The sequence below is a fragment of the Carlito syrichta genome, unplaced genomic scaffold (assembly GCF_000164805.1).
Source record: "Carlito syrichta isolate Samal-C Ts95f unplaced genomic scaffold, Tarsius_syrichta-2.0.1 Scaffold309850, whole genome shotgun sequence".
Lineage (NCBI taxonomy): Eukaryota > Metazoa > Chordata > Mammalia > Primates > Tarsiidae > Carlito > Carlito syrichta.
In genome coordinates, this window is record NW_007253946.1 from 603328 (window position 1) to 626502 (window position 23175).

Below are 23175 nucleotides of genomic sequence, written 5' to 3' on the forward strand. Positions count from 1 at the left end.
TTGCCCAGGCTGGAACGCAGGGGCACGCTCACGGCCACTGCAGCCTTGACCTGTTGGGCTCAGGTGATCCTTCCACCTCAGCCTTCTGAGTAGCTGGAACCACAGGCACGCGCCACCATGCCTGGCTAATTTTTTTATTTATTGTAAGACGAGGTCTCACCATGTTGCTCAGGCCGGTCCCCAACCCCTGGACTGAGGCAATCCTTTCGCCTCAGCCGCCCACAGTGCTGGGATGACAGGTGTGGGTGAGCCACAAAGCCTGGCCTTTTATTAAGTAAATTTTGAAATAACATCTAAATTAATTTACTCTGCATTCCAACAGCAGATCTAATGCTTGTTTTAAACTATATTAAACAGTAACAACATAATTTTAAAGAGCATATATTATGCTATTGGTACAGTTATGCTCAAACTACTAGCCTTATTCTAACAATAAAATCGCAGAACAAGAATTGACATTCTTTCCACATGGCTTCATCTAAAGTATAAGTCTATTTTAAAAGTCGTTTTGAAGACTCTTTTGAGGACTTCAGACATTATTTCAGGTACCACTGGCTAAATGTGAAGTCAAGCGCCTGCTGTTCACCCTCACTTTAAAGTGTGTCCCTCCCAAGGGGATGCTTGAGAAACAAGCTCACCTCTCCAAGGTAGCATATCTGTTTATGAGCAACCTCAACAAACACTTCGATGATGAGGTTGACGGTCTCGGGGGTGTTTTTGTACACTTCCATCAACCCGATGCAGTTGGTAAGGAAGTCCATCAAGAAGTTGAACAGGATGGCCACGTTGTCGATCTGCGTGGCCTCGGCGATGCCACACAGGGCCTCCAACGTGGCGGTGACCTCCTGCTTCACGTCCTCCTGCTGACACATCTGCGGGAAGTTCTCCTGGTTGATCACCCGCAGGAATCGCTGCTGAAGTGGCTGGAGAACCTACATGAGTAACGCAGGAATTTTCTAACAATGTTCCTCTAGGGCAAAAGAGAACTTTCTAGCGGTTTGGTACCCATGGTTTCTGTCTTTCCTCTCCTTGCTTAAATACTTACTTTCTAAAACATTTCTAAGCATTGGAGCAGGACGAGCACGGAAAGCAAAGGGTATCTGAGCCACATACTGTGATCCTGCTTAGAGGATCATCGTAGCCTCTGGTGTACATGGAGAAATAAAACACACCTCACAGGATCCTGCCACTTCCCTCCATCTTTTGTCAAGAAATGAGCCAAAAATAAAACAAAAAATAAAGCCACCATAGCAGGGCACAGTCAATCTTTTTCCTATAAAGGGCCAGATAGTAAACATTTCAGACTTCGCAGGTCACACCGTCTCTAGTCCAACTGCTCAACTACAACAGCACTGTAGGACAGAGGTGGCCAGAAGCAAGAACAAGTATGCATGCCTATGTCTCAATAAAACTTTATTTACAAAAACAGATAGCAAGTCAGATTTGGCCCATAGGCTGCAGTTCACCAATCTCTGCTTACACCAAGCTCTCACCTCTTCTCACAGACCATAACTTAATCAGTCCTGCCCTGCAAAGAAGAGTATTCATATTCAAGCAGATAAGTAATTCCACTTAAAGCTGTCCATATAATACAGTGATTTAAAGTAAAAATACAGAGCTTGACTTCCCTGGTTGTGAAGCCACGAACGGCTGCCTACTGCTGTACTGGGCCTTTCTCGGATCTCAAAAGCATTCCAGACACAAGGACTGTAGGTAGAGACCCACATTCACAATGGCAACTCCCGAACTCTTGTGGAAAGCCTATGAACTACCCCGTGTCCATAGTGGTTGTTATGGATCGAATTATGTCTCCCAAAAATTAATATGTGGAAATCCAAACCCCTAGCACCTCGGAACATGACCTCATTTGAAAACAGGGTTGTTGCAGACGGAATTAGTTAAGATGAGGTTATACTGGAGTAGGGCAGGCCCCTGATCCAGTATAATGGGGGCCTCATGAAAAGGGGCTGGATACAGACACACCCACAGGAGAACACAATGGAAACATGAAGACAGAGAGCAGGGAGATGCATTGCCTGCAAACACCAGAAGCTACCGCTTTCACCTCACGGTCCGTGAAAGGACCCACTGCTGCCAATGCCTCCTCCTGGACTTTCGGCCTCCAGAAGAAGGAGACAGTACATTTCTGTTGTCAAGGCCACTAAGCGTGTGGTGTTTTGTTCCAGAAGCCCTAGAAAACGGATGTAGTTGTTCATCTGCTTGTTTCACAGATCCTCAAAGAAGATTTGATGAACTGGCTCAGGCCCTCAGCTGAGTCGGGGAGTGTGTGCCTATAGTGGCAGGCACCTGATGACACTCAATGGCATCTCACAGCAGCCATGGACAGGTCGTCAGAGAGTGTAACTAAGAAGCTTCAACTTAACCATTAGAAGGAAGAAACAGAAAAGCTACAACTGAGACATTGTCTCCACACACAATTTTATGGCAACACACAGAGGGTGCAATCAAAATAGAAGGCACAGTCACCTCTGTCCAGTACTGCTGTTTGGTTTCTGTGTCCATGTGTGCAAAACCTCCTAAGACCAGAGCCTTCATCAGTGTTCTCTGCACAGGACTCGACAGGAAGTTAAGAGGTGGGCTTCGGCTGGCAAACTGCTTGGCTAAGTTCCACCAGTTTTCACACTGGATTACTAAGTTTGCCCTACAGGTAGAAATAATGAAACATAAAAGGTATTGCTTTCATTATAGATATGCTAGGAAAATAAAAATTAAAGACAACTAGATTTAAGTCATTTTTCAAGCATAGTACAGTAAACTCAGTAAGACTCTGGAGTCACATAGGCTCCCACTAGTCATTGGACAATGTGTAATTTCCTTAACCTCTCTTAATCATCAGTTTTCTATAGTCTGCAAAATAGGGAGAACAACAGTAATAACAGTCCTAAATTTCATGGCGGACACTGATATAAAGATTAGAGATATACACATGAATGATTATCAGACGCTGCTGCCTAGAACAGTACATAGTAAATTATAAGAATCTAAAAAATAGCCAATGACAAGAGTAATAACAATAAAATGATATTCCTATAGAGTAAGAAACATGTAAATGCTTTCAGAATTGCTACAGAAAGCACTACAAATTTTACTTACCAACATTACAGTTTAAATACCGGTTTTTCTTGTCTTTAAAATGGGAATAATACTAACAGGATGTCTGAACATTCAAATGAGCTTATGATATAGTTTTAAAAGCATAGTACTCCAAAAACCATAGGTTCTACCTGGACTTAGGACTGTGTGACTGTTTGCCAGGTGAAAAGACTAGTCTAGAAAGCGTAAAAGAATTTCTCACCCCCACACAAACACATACAACAAGGGGCTTACCTTTCTCTCCTTTCCACCAAAGTGACAAGGAGCTGCACAGTGTCATTTGCAAGGTCCTGCTCACTACTCCAGACCGAGAGGTTACTGATGACTTTTTGTAAGAGGTAGCCAATTATCCACTGAGAACCCTCTGTATCTGCTCCAAATGCCGTACTGAATGGCAGACTTATCTTAAGAAAGGAAACACAATATTGAATGTCAGAAATAATGACGAATTGAAAAAAAGATTCGTAGAAAAATCAAACTGAAATTAGCATCTATATGTGAAGTAGTGTTTGTTTTTTGCACATTAACTTTACTTATGTATTCATTTCTGTGAATACATAAGTCAAAACACATTCTCAAACCACTCAGGTTTTCCAATGTGATTTTCCTGCAAACTTCCACTATTCTCATTATTACTGACACATCAGCATAATATTTAAACCAAATACAAAGAACATAAATCAATCTATTCCCAAATTATAATCTCCATCTTAATACTGGTTAAAATAAACGGAATCAAATGATGTGCTCTAAGAAAACCTACTAAAATAGCATTCCATCCATACAGCTCTCTTTAATGTGGAAGGTATTTAATTGCTCTTAAACAGTGATATTTTGATGAAATCAATAAGACAATGTTCCTGCTTCTATAATTGCCACCATCACTAATCCAAATGAAGTTTAACAGTTTTACATTCTGACCTGATCATACAGTTTTTCATCCACCAGGAGATAAGTCTTTGCCCAGCGTTTTAGAAACCAAACAATATCTTTGCCCATTTGAGGGCTTAATAGATGAGTGAGATCTGCTCTTATTGCTCGAGATTCAACTTCTGAAACTCTTAGAATGGCAGATAACAGCCTGTAGATACAAAACAGAAGTCATTTACTTTCTTGTCTATTTAGTGTCGTCTAACCACATTTTCTTCCCTTAAATGTCCTTTTTTGTTTCTCAACTCTCTGGACTTATGCAGGCTATATATATTTCAAAATTTCATCAGTAGTGTTGAAGGCAAATGTCCCATATTATTTCTGATCCTTCACTAAGAGACAAGATAAAGAAAAGGAAGAAAGTCAACACCAGAGACATCCTTCTGTTGAAGTTGCAATTGCACATGTGAATTTCAGCATTGCTGCCAAAAGAGAATTTTCAGATTGAAAATGGAGAGCTACGTCACAGTAAATGTTCCGAATACACACCAAGTTCCCTCAGTCCTCCATCACTACCTAAAATTCTTGGCTAGCAAGGTTTCTTTTTATGTCAGGTCATGTTACGGCATGAGATCTGGGAGCTGACTTCTCTAGAACGTTCTGAATATTGAGCCTTGTCTCTATAGCTGATAGTCCTACTTATTTCCTCACAAATTTGATTGCTCAAGGCATTATAAAATAAAAAATCTTGCTAGAAAGATTACCTACATAAGTGGACATGTGGTGTCAATGCATGCCATGCAAAACAAATAAAAATATCTTGGGTGGGGACAGGGGAACATTCAGAAATAAAATATGTAAACTGACGTGAGACAAGAGGCAAGAGCAAAGGATGCAATGGAAATAATCCACCACAGCACCAGGCAGTGAGTGTCAGCGCCAGGCCAGTGGTCCTACCCACTAGGCTGGGCTCCGCCCCTTCCCCAGTGCCCTCAGGATCACCACAGCACCATGCAATGATCAGAGCCAGGACGGGGGTTCCGCCACTAAGGCTGGGCTCTGCGCCTTCCTTCAGGAAGACAGCCATGAAGCCGCACAGACACACGCTCCTTGCCCAACTGGGTGGCCCCGAGGCCTGGCCCATGGTTGCCCTGCACTGCCCTTCCCTCAGTTGCTCTGGCCCTGCTGCCTGCACCCCGTCATCTATCTCTTCTCTGCCTTAGCCTTTCTGGCAGCCTCCTCTTCTTCTGACCTTCTCCCTTAAGTCTGGAAGAGCTTAAGGCTTCACCCAATTCTCTTCTTTTTTCACTCTCCAAACTCTCCCTGCACCACAGTGCTCAGACTCTTCAGAGTTGTTTTAAGGGGGTGGATGAACACAAAGACCCCAACAGCCTTGCATTGTATCCAAGTTGTAACTGTTTCAAAATTCCCCGTAAGATTAAATAATTTTAAGTATCATTTCCAGCCTAACAGAATTTAAAAGAAAATGGTCATGCTCACACTTTACACTGAAGTGCTGGAATCTAATTATCATAGTGTTCTGATACCCACCATCATCCACTTGAAACATAAAACACAACTGTGTTGTTTTTATTTTGATTTCATTTCTCCATAGAACAGTATCCTAATGTAATACATTTTTATAGTCAAGTATTTATTGATCATACTACATACTCTGATACAAATGTCAACATCTTGAAAGATAATTTTAAAAATTTCCAATGATCATAAGACTACTTAAAAGCACCTTCTGGATTGAGTTATTATCATAATACTTAAAAGTACACAATTGAACAAAACACAATACAAATTTAAGTAAATCACTAAACATAAAGCTCTACATAACTCTCAGTGGAGAGCTGTCCATCCCTCCTAGTTCATTAATCTTTGAATAAACATTACTTATCGCCAGATGGGTGAGGCCTAAGCATGATCTGGTTCCTATTCCCATGCTAATAGATACAGGCACCAAGACAACTTGTTCACATGAGCGGAATACATTACTTAAATGGCAGGGTCATCCAATCTTCCAAATTATACGCCAAAACTCACAGAGCTCTACCGCTGAGAAGTACATTTAATGCTTTAGTAGCTGACAGCTTGATTAGGGCCTCTTTATGCTGCTTAAAGACCGAAACGTGCTGGCTGTACACTCGCAGGCCACCTTTCTTTGTGAAGTAGAGAAAAGTTCAAGAAAAAGTCACTGGGGAGGGGGTTGAGAGCAGACCCCAGGGAGGCCCGCAGGAGCCCCTCTCCTGCCTGGGAAGAGCAGCTCTCCATCTGGTCTCCAAGACTCCTCAGAAAGCTGCTTTCCCCCAGCCTTGCCCGGGGTAGCCCAGCACCAGAGAACAATGCCTCCAGGGTGACACCTCTCCACTGTGTCCTGTGTGTCTATGTTCTTGCGTGTCCTCACTCCCACTCACCGTGCCCGCCCTGCTTGTCCTTCATCCCACCCACCCCTCCGTGGCCCGCCCCTCCTGGGTCTTACCCCAGCCACGTCTGCACTAACTTCCTCTCCCCAAGCCACTCTCTTAAGGTCTGTGCTGCAGCATCAGCAGGTCAAGGTTTCCAGTGCTCTTCCCCTACCCTCACAGCTTCTCACTCCCTAGGCATATCCTCAGAGAAGCCAGCAGACCAGGGCTCCCAGGCGCTCTCATGCCCCTTGTATACACTTCTATTGTGTCCTCAAGTTCTGGCACAAAGGGGAGCTCAAGACACTACTGACAAAAACCTCAAAATAGTTTTTAAACTACTAATGTTGACCCGGCTCCGAGGCTCAGCCAGTAATCCCAGCACTTTGGGAGGCCGAGGCCAGCAGACCCGAGCCCGAGGGTTCAAGACCACCCTGGGCAACTTGGCAAGACCTCATCTCTACAATAAATAAAAAATTAGCCGGGTGTGGCAGCGTGTGCCTGTAGTTCTGGCTACTGGGAAGGCTGAGGCGAAAGGACCACCGGAGCCTAGCAGGTTGACGTTGGGGTGGCCGTGAACATGCCACTGCACATCAGCCTGGGCGGCGAAGTGAGACTCCAACTCAGAAATAAATAAATAAATACATAAATACATAAAATAAACTGCTGATGTTCCAAAACTGCGACCCTAGTTCCACTTTGAGTTCTCCAGCACGCTACCTTAGAACAGAGTCTAGGTGGCAAGCGCAGCTTCTCCTATCTCTAGCCCACCCTGGTTACATCTGCACTCCACAAGCCAAGTTAGGACAAGGGCTCTCTCTGGCCCACGGTATGCACAGCTATCATGCTGACCTGGCCATCACCTTTCTCTTGGCTTCTGGACTCACTCCTGATGGATCTCCCTGCGGCCACCATCTCCTATGTGTGCAGCAGTCACCTTTGTCACACAAAAGTTACTCTTCTGCTCAAAATACAACAGCAACCCTCTTCACTCGGGGCCAAAGCCAGAGACAAGGCAAAAGATGAGGACCTTCTCGGCCCTCCTTCCGTTTCCCGAACTCCATCTCCTACAAACCCTACCTCCCCCTGCTCTATCCGTCATGGCATTCCTGCTGCTCTCGATCACGCCGTGCCCATCCAGGGCATCTGCACGTGCTGCCTACTGTTTGGAATGCTCTCCCCCCAGACACCTTCACGACCTCCCCTCCAACTTCGGCCTCTGCTCACAAGGCACCTCTAAGAGAAGCCCACACAGACCACACTGTGTGTAACAACATGACCCCAAAGGCTGCACGCCCAGCACTCTCACCTGTTTGGCTTCTTGCACACAGCACTTGCGTCTTCTACCACAGCACATCACCTCCTGTTCTTTCTCCCTCACGAGGAGCTCTGCCTGAGAAGCGGGACCCCTAACACCTCCAAGAGTGCCTGGTACAGTCAGCACTCAATCATTTCTTAAATGACACCTTCTTCAAAAAACGTGAACTATGTTTACAGCTAAATAGGGAATGTTTCTCTCATATATCATTAAATTTCACATTAATTTTTTGGATTTAAAAACTGGCTTTTTTTTTTTTTTTTTGGTCCCAACCCTCCATAGTCTGTGCTCTTATTTGCCAAAATGTTTTGCTCCCACACTGACACCTGGGACTAGCAAAAACTGAAAAAGCACTTAAAATATAAGGAAAGCATTCCTGCAGGTACTTCCCAGGCCCAAAATATAACACATAATACACAACCTACAGCACCCTGAAATAAACTGCCTTTGAAATTAACATTCACCACAAACCAAAACAAAAGCACTGATTTCCACAGAAACCAAATCTAATGACTTATTAATCCCAAAAGAGGTAAGACTTTTTCAATAAAGTACTGATATTTTATTTCAAACAAGAGAGTGCATGATAAAGAAATAGATTCCCAAACATTTCCTTGATATTAGTTTAATATTCCAAATTTTTAGAAATCATATTTTCTACTGCACAGGTCTAAATAACAGCTATACATTTTTGCATTAATGAAAGAATGAAGAGGATAGCGTCCTGTGTGAGTTACTGATTTTGCAACTGACAAAATCCGTTATTAGCATTACTGACATCTCTGCCTGCAGCCTAAATATAAGTTAAAGATGGTGGCATGTAAAATGTTGTTTTCAAATTCACTTCAGCAGCACATTTAGTCCAAGTTTCCCCCTCTCTGACAACCCCATGAAGAACTGAAGACATTCTGCCATTACAACCAGGCAGGTTAAAGTGACCCCCACTCCTGTAACTGCCCAACAGGGCTCTCACTTTTCACATATTCGGGGTGAACATTTCCACTTCACAAGACAGGAGACACAGCTTTCCTGAAGAAAGCTGCTGAGACACAGTCTCCGACTTTATGAACACAATGTGCCAGTGCGTGTCTATGTCAGTGCACGTCTGGCTGCCCTCCCGTGGGACGCCTGCACGCCACGCCACCCCCCACCCCCCGTGCAGCGCTCTGGCAGACGCGTTCGGCTCACAGGACATCAGACCCAGTGTCCCTTCTACACCACTGGATTCAGAGTAACCCGACACCTGCTTTCTTCAGTGCTGCACAGTTGTTGCCTCTCACTAGACTGGCACAGCCTAAGGTCACTGAGCACTCGTCATCCTGTGCACTTCAAGGCTTCTCCAAGTTTTCTTTTTTCCCATGTATCCAATTTACAACGTGCCTATCGCTCCAGTCATCTACCCATCAACTCAGAATGTATAAAACAGCATAAAGTACAAGAGCACAGCTATAGAGTTCATATTACCTAATCACAGAATCTGTTCTGTTGTACCCTGGGATGGAAGAAGCCTTTTCTCCTGGAGATCCCAAAATTTGAAGTGTTGTATTAATGTCAACTTCAGATGAATGCTTAATGGAATATTCCATTATTTCTGGAGGTATTAGCGGAGTCTCTCCCTGAGTATCATCAGCTAAGAGGTAGCCTTCAGTTTAAAAAAAATTAAAATGAACACTTAACAAATCTACATTTATCAAATTGCACTATAAATTTTTTCAGTTTTGATTTATATACATCATATAAATTGATGTAAAAGCAAATTATAAATTTTAATCTGCTAATTTCAAGTTGAGGAGAAGAAACTTTCTATTTCTCAGATAATTAACCCTCAAAAATACAGAAAAGGACAAAGGACAAATGTTTTATTCACCAGTTTTATAATTCACAGGGACATGTAAGCTCTCTAATCTACTATTTTTTAATAACTTCAGTAACATATTCTATAAAGTTAATAGAAATTCTGCTACATTGGAAGTCGATATTGGGGAATGTCCTTTCAAAAGTCAAGATTTTTTTCCTATTTATTGAAAATACAGAAACATTAATCATGGAGGTTAAGGAAGAAGATTCTAAAAGTCAGACTGCCTGGATGTGCACTGTGGCTCCAAAAATTAGCAGCAGTGTGACCACGGGCTAATTTTTCAACCTCTCTGAGTCTCAGCTTCTGCATCGATGAGATGGAGATAATGATGATGATGATAATGACGACAATACCTAACAGAACTAATTCCGTGGGCTACTCACTATGAGATGCACACGAGACATTTGGATGAAATAGACACTGCATAGACATTAGCCAGTGTTTTTTAAAAATGCATCCATAGCTCCATGACAGAAAAGAATTGTATCCAAATGTCGTCGAATACTATGTACAAACTATTATTTTTAACGTACGAAGTTTCTTTTAAGAAGCTGTTCAGTTGGCAATTACACTTTAAAAGAAGCAACCAACCAACCTGTAACTAAAACAAGCCAGTGAATATCTTCATAGAGGTCATCAAGCGTTTTGTTGTCAACAGTGCTTGATCCAGGGGAAGCGAGTAATTGTTGCTGATGTCGTTGTAACTGACCATGGAGCCTTGTTACTCTTTCTTCTAATAAACTAAATGAGGAAAAAACCAACAGCTTCACAAAAGCCAATAAGCAGAGACCTGGAACAACCTATGAATTCCACATATCAGACAACATGAGTTAAGATTGAGATATTAGCGCAAAAACACAAGTACAGAAATATTATGGTACACAGCTGTTCTCATTGCACTATAAGAATTATAATTTATTGTTTATGATGTCAGATGAAAACATTGCTTTACAAACAATCAAGGTTTACAACAGGCATTTGAAAACTGGTTACTCCAAGTTTTACTGATATGGGTCAGATCGTTTCTCATACCATGCTTTCCATAATCTCTTTGCCATCTATGCTGTAGTGCCTGGGCTCCAAGTGTACAAGCCAAGGAAGGCAATCGTGAGTGAGTTTCTGTCCATTTGTTCCAATGTGCTGGGACACGGGGTGGGGGTGTTTAGTCCTTAAACACTTTAAGTGCTCGCCGGGGAATTGTGAGTAAGAATATTTGCTCCATGGGGTTTCTTTGGACCGTGTGTACCTTGTCAGAAGAGGTATACAGTGTTCTGCAGCAATTCTTCCTAGCATTCCTACACTGGCCAGTTGGTCAGAAAATTGGTCTCGATCATCCTCTTGAAGTTCACTGATTTCTTCTTCCTCACGAGAGGCCACGCCATTGGCAGTCTATTGCAGATGAGAGAGACAGACAATAAAGGACTGCACTATCTGCTCCAGGAAACCTGTAATTCTGTAGCATCAGAAAAACACTCCAGCGCTGCTTGGGGACAGGGAGCTGAGCTGGCCAGAGCCCATCTTTCAGGGCAGCTACCAAGGAACGCCCTTCTAACTCTGTCGACAGCCCTGGTGCTCACAAAAGATGGGGGAAGCACATGAGAGAGAGAAACAGAGATTTCACCCCACAGCACACACGGCACACAAAGCTAGCTACACACCCACAACCCATGTCCCACATCAGAGAATTTAACTTCTGTCACTGAAAAATGCCGCCATCTTCAGGATCCATGGCCCAAGTCATTCATGTCTCTTGACAACCACAAAGACAGAGGTGGATAACTGAAAACTGCAGAAAAGGTAACTGAGGTAAGCATTGAGAACCCATTTAGACCAGGATCATGGGTGCCCTCAGCAAAGCTTCTGAGGGTCCATCCTGCTCTTCTGTACTGTATAATGTATAATAAGATGAAACAGAGCCTATAATGAAATAGGCTTTCAATTACCATCTGGCTTAAAACTTACCAAATTCCTTGTGCCATCTGGAGCGGCTAGGTGGCACTGAATATAGGAATTGAAAACTTGAACTGCATGCTGGGTAAAAAAGCCTTTATGGAAGTGTTTGTCATCTTGGACCAAAGTAAGCCAGGACTCCAGCAGTTTGTCATATGCTTCCATGTACACCATGTCATCTTTGTCAAGCTAAAAGAAAAGCATACTTATAAGATAAATATCCATAGAACTAAAACGGACATTATAGCAATGGTCATGTGACCACACACAGAAAGAGTTTTAATTATTCCTTTAACAGAGCTTCCCAAATATTAGTAAGTTTTTAATTAAACTTTCTAGAATCATTCTAACTTCAATCTAAATCCTTAGGTAATCTGGAATTAATGTTTACTTTAAAAACCAGCTGTTAGTGCTTTGTGGAACATGTATTTGTCAAACAAAAATAACGCTAACATTTTTCTGTAGTCAAGAAGAGAACTGGTAGAACAGAATGAAATGTGCACATCTTACAAACTTCAAAATGATTTTAGAGAAACTGAAGAATGATCACAACAGACTGACCTTATCAGCATATTTAAGAATATGTGGGGATAATTTCATACATGCGCCTTAACAAGAAATAGCTCATTTTATAACCAAAAAGAAAAGCAAATTCCACGCAGCAGAAAGGTAGCGTCTTCCAAAATGTTAGGATCCAATGGCTCAATTCATAATCTTAGGGAAATATCAAAGTGTCCCTTCCTCAGAGAAAAATCAAGTTTGACAAGCACAAGCACAAGCACTTTGTGAAGGTGGGAATGAATCCCTTTCTCTCTTTTTGGTTCATTTCCATTAGTTAATTTTTCTTCTTACCAAAAAAACACATGTGGAGAACTTAGAAAAAGGGACAAGTGGGTAAGATGAGGGAAGGCCAGGTCTGTGCTGGCCCAAAGCTCTGGCTGGCCAAGTAGCTGGCCGGAGCACCACAGAGCCCCCAAGCAGACCCTTCGGGCCCACTCACAAGACTGCGAGCCACACATGCTGCAGAACTGTCTCAGTAAGGTCACTTAGTGTGTTCTTCTTAATGTTCCTCTTTCCTGCTCGCCTTCATTTAGCTACTATTGAACTGACTTTGGTTTAAAACGGAGTTAAAATTTTATACCAAACTAAGCCACTGGGAAGGAAGAGGGAAAACCTCAGAGAATGAAGTCATCGCACCCTCAGGCGAGTCTACAGGTACTTGTGGCCCACAATATCCCTGAACGGAGCTAACCCTTTGCCAAAGGCCACCCTACTTGACAAAGCTGGAGAGGTGAGGAGGCAAGAAGGAACTGGGCATATGTGCCCACAGAGAGACCTAGTATCCCTGAGCTGCAGGTGACAGGCCCTGATGTAAGGAGGATGGGGTGACAGGCAAGGAGGGGATCCAGAGAGCCCGAGAGGCTGTGACCAGGACACACGGTTTCCTTCTTGTTGCAGCAAGAAGCTGCTGCCATGCTTGAGCACAAGTGATCCCATATGATGCAACTCTTTATGAGAAAACTACATGGCCTGCAGGCGAAGCATGGCGGGGGCTCTGGCCAGTGGAGGCATTGCCTAGTGGCCGAACTGGGAACAGATTCTGAGAAAGCAAGGGTGGCAATGGACTGCTAACCTGACGGCAATGGACTGCTATCCTGATGCCAGGAAGACCTCTAAAATGCAGAAGACTGGGGGGCAACGACGTGTGTGTGTGTGTGTGTGTGTGTGTGTGTGTGTGTGTGTGTGAGACCAAAGGCTGTTCCCTTGGATGTGCTGAGTCTGAGGGGCACCAGGGACCCTAGCGGAGTGGTCAACAAACCAATAAGTTGAGGGAGGAGGTCAGAGCTGGAAATACAAATGTGGGCATCATCTGCATACAGATGCCCAAGCACCTATTCTTAAAGTTGCATCCAAAAACATCCATCTAGAAGAAGGTGCTGATGAAGAAGAGGATGAAGACAGGGCCCTCACAGGAGCCCAAAGAAGGTGCTGGGGTAGGGGGAGGAGGACCAAGAACACATAGTGTGACGGGAGCCAAGGTGGCCAACACGACAGAGGCAAGCGAGTAGACAGAAGTGATATTGTCTGGAAGGAGACTAACGGTGACATGGGCGTGGGCATTATGCTTTTCCCCACGTACAGGCTGTCCTAAAACACTGCCCTGGTCAAGCATTCTGCCATGCTGAGAAGGAAGATCAGACACACTGCCTGAGGGACTGCCTCGCTTTCTAATTGCCATCGCTATGCTCATTATGCTATTAATTAGTCCTCTGGATACATAATTTAGCCTATGGCCCCATTTCTTCATCTACAAGTTCACTGGCTCACACTACTCGAGGACACCCCAAGAACTCAGCACATGTCACACACCAGTCTTAGAGCACAGACATGGTGACGTACCATGCGTGCTCCTGGGCTGAGAGTGAAGAGTGAGATGCAAACAGACGTTTCAGAAACACGAAGGGCCAGTCTGTAAGAAGCATGCTCTTCAGGGTCAGTCTCCCACACAGAGAAAGTAGCAGAGTGCGTGGACCACCTACCCGCTCCAAGAAGGTTTTGGAACAGCCCACAGTCACTGATATCCTGCTCATCACTGGTAAATCCAGGAATGCAAACGGTCTCCAGGGTCAACCTGCACTTGGTTTCCTGGTTGGTTTCTAGGCAAATGTACAGACCCTCACCTTGCCAGCACAGAACTCTGGAACCTTTATCAAAGTACAACTTCAATCTGTGATTCTAACGATCTGTCAGCGACCCAAAAAAGGACAGTGATGGAAGCTCCGTTCCAGATGTTCCACACTGCGCTGGCTCACCACAAAACACCACCACGGTACAGCAATGACACACCCAGGGAACTGAACCGGGCTTTCTTATTTATGCCCTCAGATTTTATGACCTCACATTAGGACCTCCCAAAAGCACTCACTATCTGGGTCCAATGGACTTTTTCTAAGTCTTTAATATTCTTAAGCCATTTGTGAAAGATTTACATAAGAATAAAAGGACAGAGTATAGAATATCTTTCTTTCTTTTTTTCAAGTTGGAGTCTCACTCTGTCACCCAGGCTGGAGTGCAGTGGCAGGCTCATGGCCACCATAGCCTCGACCTGCTGGGCTCAGGCGATCCTTCCACCTCAGCCTTCCAAGTAGCTGGAACTACAGGCACACACCACCATACCCAGCTAATTTTTTGATTTACTGGAGTAATGAAGTCTCACCAAGTTGCCCAGGTTGGTCTCGAATCCATGGACTCAGGTAATCCTCTCACCTTGGCCTCCCAAAGTGCTGGGATTATAGGCGTGAGCCACTGCACCTGGCCCAGGGCAAAAAATTTCAATAGATAACTTTAATAAGAACTTAAACAGGCCAGTTGGGTGACTCAGCCAGCACTCTGAGAGGCCGAGGTGAGTGGATTGCCTGGCCCTGCGGGTTGAAGACCCACCTGGACAACTTGGCGAGACCTCATCTCTACAATAAACCAAAAATTAGCCAGGCATGGTAATGCACGCCTGTAGTTCCAGCTACTTGGAAGGCTGAAGGCGGAAGGATCGCCGGAGCCCAGCAGGTCGAGGCTGCAGTGGCCGGGAGCGCGCCGCTGCACTCCAGTCTGGGCAACAGAGTGAGACTCCAACTCAAAAAAAAAAAAAAGAACTTAAACATACCAATCCAAATTTGTATTCCATTTTTTCCTGGTCTTAAAACTACAAATATACTGAAAATAGTATACACAGGCAATTCTTGTTATTTGTGGTAGTCAGGCTCTACAAAGTTGCCACAAATACTGAATTCTACTGCTTCTAGGAAAATGACAGAGTTAGACTGTGAACCTCTGATCGCAACATGTTTCACCAAGTACGGGTGAACTGATCAGTAATCTGGTTTTAAGTGTGCTTCTGTTTAAAGACACTTCACATATCTTCTAGATTCACTAGCACTGAACTTGCAACCCAGAGCACCACCACTCATGCCTGAAGGAGGTCTCTCTAACACATGCATCATCTAAGCAGGGAACATCGCTGCCTTCTTGTACTTGGGAACAACAGACAGCAGGTCAGCACTACCCTTGGGGGCCACTTAAAAAAGTGAAATGATCCAGTCAGTCAATGCCTAGGAAAAGGCTCAACAATTTGTGACAAGAGTTTGGAACATCCCATTTAGTATAAAATGTGAAACACATGGCACTAAACAAATCATGAAAGGCATGCTTGTGTACAGGGTGAGAGCCAAAACAAGAAGGCAGAGTGTTGCCTTCCTTGACCTCAGCCAGGAACACGCCGTGCTGGATGATGGAAATTTTTTTGGCACTGTGCACATGCACATGTTCACAAATGACTGCTAAAGGGCTAAGAGTGTGATCTGGGGGTTGCAAGTAAATTTAGCACGGAAGTGAATTTGCAAATATGGAATGTGTGGAAACTGAGGCTCAACTGTGCTTGCAAGATCTCCCTTAACAGGCTTGAATGTGTTAATGCTGCTGCTTCTCACTCAGGTGTCCTCAGAACTCGCTGTACTTTTCTTCTGACTGCAAAGATCCAGAAGAGAATGCGAGGCGCTTCTGAGAACTTGGATGGCTTTTAATTTTGTTGAAGAAAGATGTCATATTCTTGGCTCCATAAATTCATTAACATATTCATTTAGATTTATGAATGCTAACGAAAATTATCAATCCAAGGAATATGTTTCATTTCTACATCCTTCATTCCCTTCCAGTCCCCTTTGTACAAACTCCTTTCAGCTCTGGTACATTACAAACTGTATCAAGCACATCTGCTGCATGAACATCAAAAAGATGAAAGAACACAGTAAACATCCCCCCCGTTCCCCTCAGCAAAATAACAAAACATGATGGGCTACACTCTTGCCACAAAATAGTGGATGATGCCGTTTTTCCTGTGAAATGACTGACTGAATGAAACTATCATATTTCTTTCTGTCTTTAGAAATATATCAGTTGCTCATCGACTGGTAAATCTGAGAAAATGTATCTATGATACCATCAGCTAAAACTCAGTCTGAGATTTCACTAATTCTACCATCAATGTTGAAGCCTAGAGTGCTACTGTCTCTTGACATTCATCACCTGATTCATTCAATCACTGTGATATGGCTTATTCTATCCATTTCCTTCTCTTTGTTATGATGGACAGAGAATGAAAAATTCTGAATTCCAAACTGTGGCTAATAAAACTTTAAAAAAAAAAAAGACGCCGGGTTCGGTGGCTCAGCCTGTAATCCTACGCCTTTGGGAGGCTGAGGTGAGTGGATTGCCTGAGCCCGTGCGTTCAAGACCCGCCTGGGCAGTGAGACCTCATCTCTACAATAAATAAAAAAATCAGCTGGGCGTGGTAGCGCATGCCTGTAATTCCGGCTACTTGGAAGGCTGAGGCGGAAGGCTTGCCAGAGCCCAGCCGGTTGAGGTTGCGGTGGCCGGGAGTGGCCACCGCACTCCAGTCTGAGCGACTGAGTGAGACTCCAACTCAAAAAAATAAAAAATAAAAAAAAAAAAGACTAGAGGGCTCGATGGCTCAGCCTGTAATTCCGCGCGTTGGGAGGCTGAGTTGAGTGAATTGCCTGAGCCCGCAGGTTCGAGACCCGCCTGGGCAACTTGGCGAGACCTCATCTCTACAATAAATCAAAAATTAGCCGGATGTGGTAGTGTGCACCTGTAGTTACAGCTACTTGGAAGGCTGAGGCGGAAGGATTGCCGGAGCCCAGCAGGTCGAGGCTGCGGTGGCCGGGAGTGGCCATTGCACTCCAGTCTGGGTGACACAGTGAGACTTCAACTCAAAAAAAAAAAATAAGACTTACAAGTTGCTACCTCCAGGCTTCTTTTATAGCTTCTTGAAAGACCATGCCATACTTTTAGAAATGCAATTAGAAAACAGAAGAGTAATAAATAGTTGTCTATTTCGCTTGCAGTGATTTGTTTCATTATCATATTCTCCTTCTAGGTGATTCCATTTTATTATTTTAATCTTTTTAAACTTATAGGTGAGAATAATGGTGAAATAGTCTAAGATGATGAGACAGCAAAATAACTCAAGACAGAAATCAGATCACTAAGATTCCATAATGTATTTTAAAAGAGTCCAATGTGCCCATAAGTTAATTGCAAGACAAAGTGAGTTTTATTCTATTCTGTTTAAAGTAAATACACTTTTTATTCTAAAAGCTCTAACAAAAGATAAAAGACATGAAAACAAGTTGATGTTTGTTTTTTTTTGTTTTTTTGTTTTTGAGTTGGAGTCTCACTCAGTCACCAAGACTGGAGTGCAGTGGCCGCTCCCGGCCACCACAGCCTCGACCTGCTGGGCTCCAGGGATTCTTTCGCCTCAGCCTTCCAAGTAGCCGGAATTACAGGCATGCGCTACCACGCCCGGCTGATTTTTTTATTTTATTGTAGAGATGAGGTCTCGCTACCTAGGCGGGTCTCGAACCCACGGGCTCAGGCAATTCACTCACCTCAGCCTCCCAAAGGCGCAGGATTACAGGCTGAGCCACCGAGCCCGGCAAGTTGATGTTTATAAATAGAATTATACAAAAAAGAAACTCAAAAACTAACCCCTGATGGCATATTGAGGGTTCCACATTACTCACTGTCACCTACATGAAGCTTCCTATTTTTATTTTACTTAATATTTGGAAAAAGGCCTTTAAGAAGCAGGTGTTCTTCCTGTTTTGCATGAGATCCCATTAAACCACTGTGCCTCCTCTGCATGCCAAGACCTTCACATCCCAATTGGGAAGCTGAGCCTGGGATCTGCAGTTCACCATCTCTCCTGGACATCAGAGCTGCTCTTGCCTCTAGTCCTCACTTTCCACTCTGATTTAATCCTGACTCGCTTTTGCAAGCTTTAAGGGATTAGTTCATTTTAAATGCTCCTTTTACAAGCTACCAGAAATCTTGCATGAAACAAAGAGGGGCAGGAGAAACTAAAGTGATCTCTAATCCTGTTTCCCGGCTATCGCCACTGATGGTTCCTCCTTTTCTCCAGGGCTCAGGCACTCTTCCAATGCCTGATCCACAGGAGAGCAGCCATGAAAATTGGCCTCATGCAGGTGAGACACCCTGGCACGAGCCAATCCAAAGTGAAACTCACTTACTTAAGAATGTCTACTCACTAGGAGAGACATGGCAATTTTTTTTTTTTTTTTTTTTTTTTTTTTTGAGACAGGGTCTCGCTATATTGCCCAGGCTGGGTCAAGTGAGCCTCCTGTCTTGGTCTCCCAAAGTGCTGGGAATACACGCATGAGCCACTATACCCAGCCGACATGGAGATTTATATATAAGAATGTTTGCTGCAGCATAACTTAAAATAGTACAAATACATTATTGAACAATTTTTTCGCTGTTTTATATTAAGAAGTATGACCTTTGATGCTAATTAAGCACATTAAAATGTTGATAATATTAGTAAAAATCAATGATTTTTTCTTTAAGTATATTTATGCCTCAAAATCTGGGGGAAAATATACGTCAAAACAATAAATGAAATTAACAATTTGTTAATTTCAGGCCAGGTACAGTGGCTCGCACTTATAGTTCCAGCTACTTAGAAGGCTGAGGCAATCAAGCATAAACAAATTCCATAAGATCATAATATTAACATTCACCTTCTCAACTACAGTGGAACAGAAATAAATATCAATACCAACAACAAAAAAAAGAAGCCTGAGGCAGAAGAATCGCCTAAGCCCAGTAGGTGTTCCAGGCTGGGGTAGCTGTGATTATGCCACTGCATTCCAGCCTGGGCAACAACAGAGTGAGACTCTGACTCAAAATAATAATAATAACAACAAATTTCAGAAGGTGAAACCACAAGTGATTCAGTTTACTTCTATTTTTTTGTTTTTTCAAAACATCCCAATTAGAAAATGGGCAACGGACATGAACAAGCATTTCAAAAGAGGAACCATGGGTATTACATATATATATATATCATATACATCATATATATGATGCTCAACATTATTAGTACTTAGGAAAGCAAATGAAGACCCTATTTTATACTTGCTGTTTGGCAGTAAGTATTAGTGAAAACTCATACACATAATGAACAGTACATTGGTCCAATCACTTTAGCAAACATTTGATATTATCTCATTTTTTTAAAAGTATATTTTATTTTAAAGATGTGGGGAAAGCCGGGCTCGGTGGCTCAGCCTGTAATCTCGTGCCTTTGGGAGGCTGAGGTGAATGGATTGCCTGAGCCCGCGGGTTCAAGACCTGCCTGGGCAGCGAGACCTCATCTCTACAATAAATCAAAAAATCAGCTGGGCGTGGTAGTGCATGCCTGTAATTCTGGTTACTCAGAAGGCTGAGGCGGAAGGATCGCCAGAGCCCAGCAGGTCGAGGCTGCGGTGGCCAGGAGCGGCCACTGCACTCCAGTCTGGGCGACAGAGTGAGACTCCAACTCAAAAAAATAAAAAATAAATAAAAAAGATGTGGGGCACAATTCAGGATTAGGTAGATGAGAGCACACAGGTCCAGCAGCCAGGCCCACGCTACTCTTGAGTGGGTCGTGGGGTCATGCACAGTCATGTTCCTATGTTTTAGAACTACGGACATGTTATATACGACATCAAAAAGCCATCTATGCTGGTTCTGAGGGTGTAAGATAGGATACACAAAAATAAACACACTGCTCAATTTGTTACTTGCAGAGGGAAAAGGTAGTTTTTATTCCTTCAACAAAAACTCACTGAATGCTAAGAGCTGAGCACTAGAATATGGAGATGAATAAGATACTTTCTTTCCATAGAAACATCTGTGCCCTGTTTATATACTTAACAAAGCCTGTGCTTTGCAGACATCATTTGTTAAGTCTTAACAGTTTACCTTGCCAAAACAAACAGACTGGTAACATATCTTAAGAGGAATTTGGGAATAGCATCCTCTGACCTATAGTCTCAAAAGGAAAAAAAGCAGGACATTTTGGAAGACCTATCTTTGTTGTTTTTTAGTACAAACCTAATACATGCTATCATGATTTATTATTCATATGCAGAAAAGTATAAATGGAAAGTAACAATTTCATATGCCCTTCAATTTTATATGCCTACTCTGATATTAGACAAAATAGAAGAGTGCAGGTCGACTATAAGAGCCCCACCTCCTTAGATGGCAATTTAACATAAAGAACACGGACTTGTAAAAAGACTCTGCTTCCTTTTGGACACCAATACAAGCAACTCATCGAGCGAAGTGTGAGGAATTTGGTTGACAATTGGCAGCTAGATCCTTCAGTCTAACCACACAGAGCTGAAACCCAACCTGGTGCTTTTTCATAATACCCTGGCCCGGATCCATAGCCATGCTGGCCAGAACCCAGCAGCCAAGCCAGTTGCACGTGCTGAGATGACTAAGGAGACTGAGCTAGGCGCTGTGTGCTCACGCCCTGGATATGGCCAGGCCTGCTGCCAGGGAGGCTTTGAGAGGGGCTTAAGGCTCCTGAGACTACTTGACCCCACTTTACTCCACTGAAACAGAGGGGGAGAAGGCAATTAAGTTCGATCTCGGCACTTATCTCTCAGTGCCCACAATTAACTTGGAAGCAAGCAGAGGAGCAATTTGCAACCCTGCCGCCAGAAAACAAATCTGCTTTTATGTTTTGGTGAATATACTGAATATATAATTTCAACGACAGTGGTTCATTTTATTTATGAAAATGCTGTCAAGTGAAGTTTTGGAAATAAAATTTTTGGTGTATGAATCTGCCCCCCCCTTTGACATCAAATCAAGTTTCGGAGATTAACATCTAACATCACTGTATGATTCCAACTATATGACATCTCAGAAGAGGCAAATATGGAGATGGAGTGAGATCAGTAGTTGCCAGAGGCTGGGGGAGGGAGGGCAGTGCAGAACACAGAGGACTTTCAGAACGGAGAGCTGTTCTGTATGATCCCATAATGGTGGAGACTACACACCTGTCCACACAGAGAGTACACTGCCAAGAGGGAATGCTAATGTAAACCCCAGACTCCGGGGGTGCTGATGGGCCCATGTAAGGTCATCCCTTGTAACAAATGCACCACTCTCCTCCGGTATGTTCATTTGCCGGGTCGGGGGAGACTGCAGGCTGGAGAGGTCTGCGCTGTCACTCAATTTTTGCTATGAACTCAGAACTGGTCCAAAACACAAAATCTGTATATTTATCTCTATCTAAATCTAACATCAGATCTTATAAAAATATATGAGATAAATCTCATGCCAGGGTAATTACAAAGCTGATTATTATAGCAAACAATACCATCTATTCCTAACAATGATAGTGCTAGGTAGGGTTACTATCAGATATATACTGTGATCCATCTCACTACAATAGTTTTTTTCCCCCTGAATAGTAAATAACCATCATGACAACTTCAAATACTTTCCATGAAATTGGAAAGTTCTTTCTGTTGATCATTGATTATCTTCATGTATAAACATAAATGAGTTAGAAAAGTATGTGATTCATAGACATAAAAAGAGTGAGAATAGTATGGGCAATTAATTTTCACAGAAAATTTTATTTCTAAGAAAAAACCTTTAAGACGCTCCTTAACTTGATGTAGCTTTGGGTCCCATATTTCTAGCCTGGGCTGCTGCTACTATATTATTCTTTACAAGAACTTGGGAATAAAAACAAATTCAACTACCAGAGATTGTAGGGTCAGAGACAGAAGTGCCAGAACACTGGCTGGCAATTCATTAGCAGCACCTGCTTGTAGACAAAATGAAAAACTCACTTGGCAGAAATAAGTTATACAACAATAACAGAGAGGGGAAAAAAACAGGTAAATGTGAGGGGGGAAAGGCCCTATCAACATACTGCACTATTTCTTAATCAACGTGGTTGATAATTCATTTGATTATGCTTTCTACTTTTACAACATATAAAACTAGATCTTGGCCAGGCTCAGTGGTTCAGTCTGTAATCCCAGCACTTTGGGAGGCCAAGGTGAGTCGATTGCCTGAGCCCATGAGTTTGAGACCAGCCCAGGCAACTTGGTGGTTGCCTCATCTCTACAATAAAAAAAAAAAAAATGAGCCAGTGATAGTGCACACTGGTAGTTCCAGCTACTTGGAAGGCTGAGGTAGAAGGATTGCCAGAGCCCAGCAGGTCAACACTTGGATGGCCGTGAGTGTTCCACAGCACTCCAGCCTGGGCAACAGAGTGTGACTCCAACTGAAAAAAAAAAACAAACTAGTTCTTATATAAATAAAATATTTCACACTAAGTTTAGAATCCATAAGCACTGTACAACCTCCATGTCCAATGACCAATCAAAGTAATATTTACATTGCACAGTTCAAAGCATTAACAAGGACAGATAAAAGATAAACTAAAAGCCCAGGCAACTCCCTTGGGTCCCCTTCCACTGTGGGATCTTTTCTGTCCTCTCAATAAATCCTGCTTTCGCCGGGCACGGTGGCTCAGCCTGTAATCCTGCGCCTTGGGAGGCTGAGGTGAATTGCCTGAGCCCGCGGGTTCGAGACCCACCTGGGCAACTTGGCGAGCCCTCATCTCTACAATAAATCAAAAATTAAGCTGGGCTTGGTGGCTCAGCCTGTAATCCCGTGCCTTTGGGAGGCTGAGGTGAGTGGATTGCCTGAGCCCGTGGGTTCAAGACCCACCTGGGCAGCGAGACCTCATCTCTACAATAAAT

The 23175-nt window shown here is 43.3% G+C and overlaps 1 protein-coding gene across 1 annotated transcript in view; it reads right to left on the bottom strand.

Moving 5' to 3' along the window:
• Positions 1-23175, bottom strand: part of XPO4 (exportin 4) — a 73727-nt gene that overhangs the window by 9248 nt on the left and 41304 nt on the right. The window contains exons 9-16 of the mRNA XM_008067988.2: positions 11534-11710; positions 10818-10960; positions 10167-10312; positions 9178-9355; positions 4036-4195; positions 3349-3518; positions 2488-2662; positions 639-932 (exon numbers count right to left, since the gene is read on the bottom strand). Coding sequence (XP_008066179.1) covers positions 639-932; positions 2488-2662; positions 3349-3518; positions 4036-4195; positions 9178-9355; positions 10167-10312; positions 10818-10960; positions 11534-11710 — 1443 coding nt within the window. The remainder of the gene's footprint in view (positions 1-638; positions 933-2487; positions 2663-3348; positions 3519-4035; positions 4196-9177; positions 9356-10166; positions 10313-10817; positions 10961-11533; positions 11711-23175) is intronic.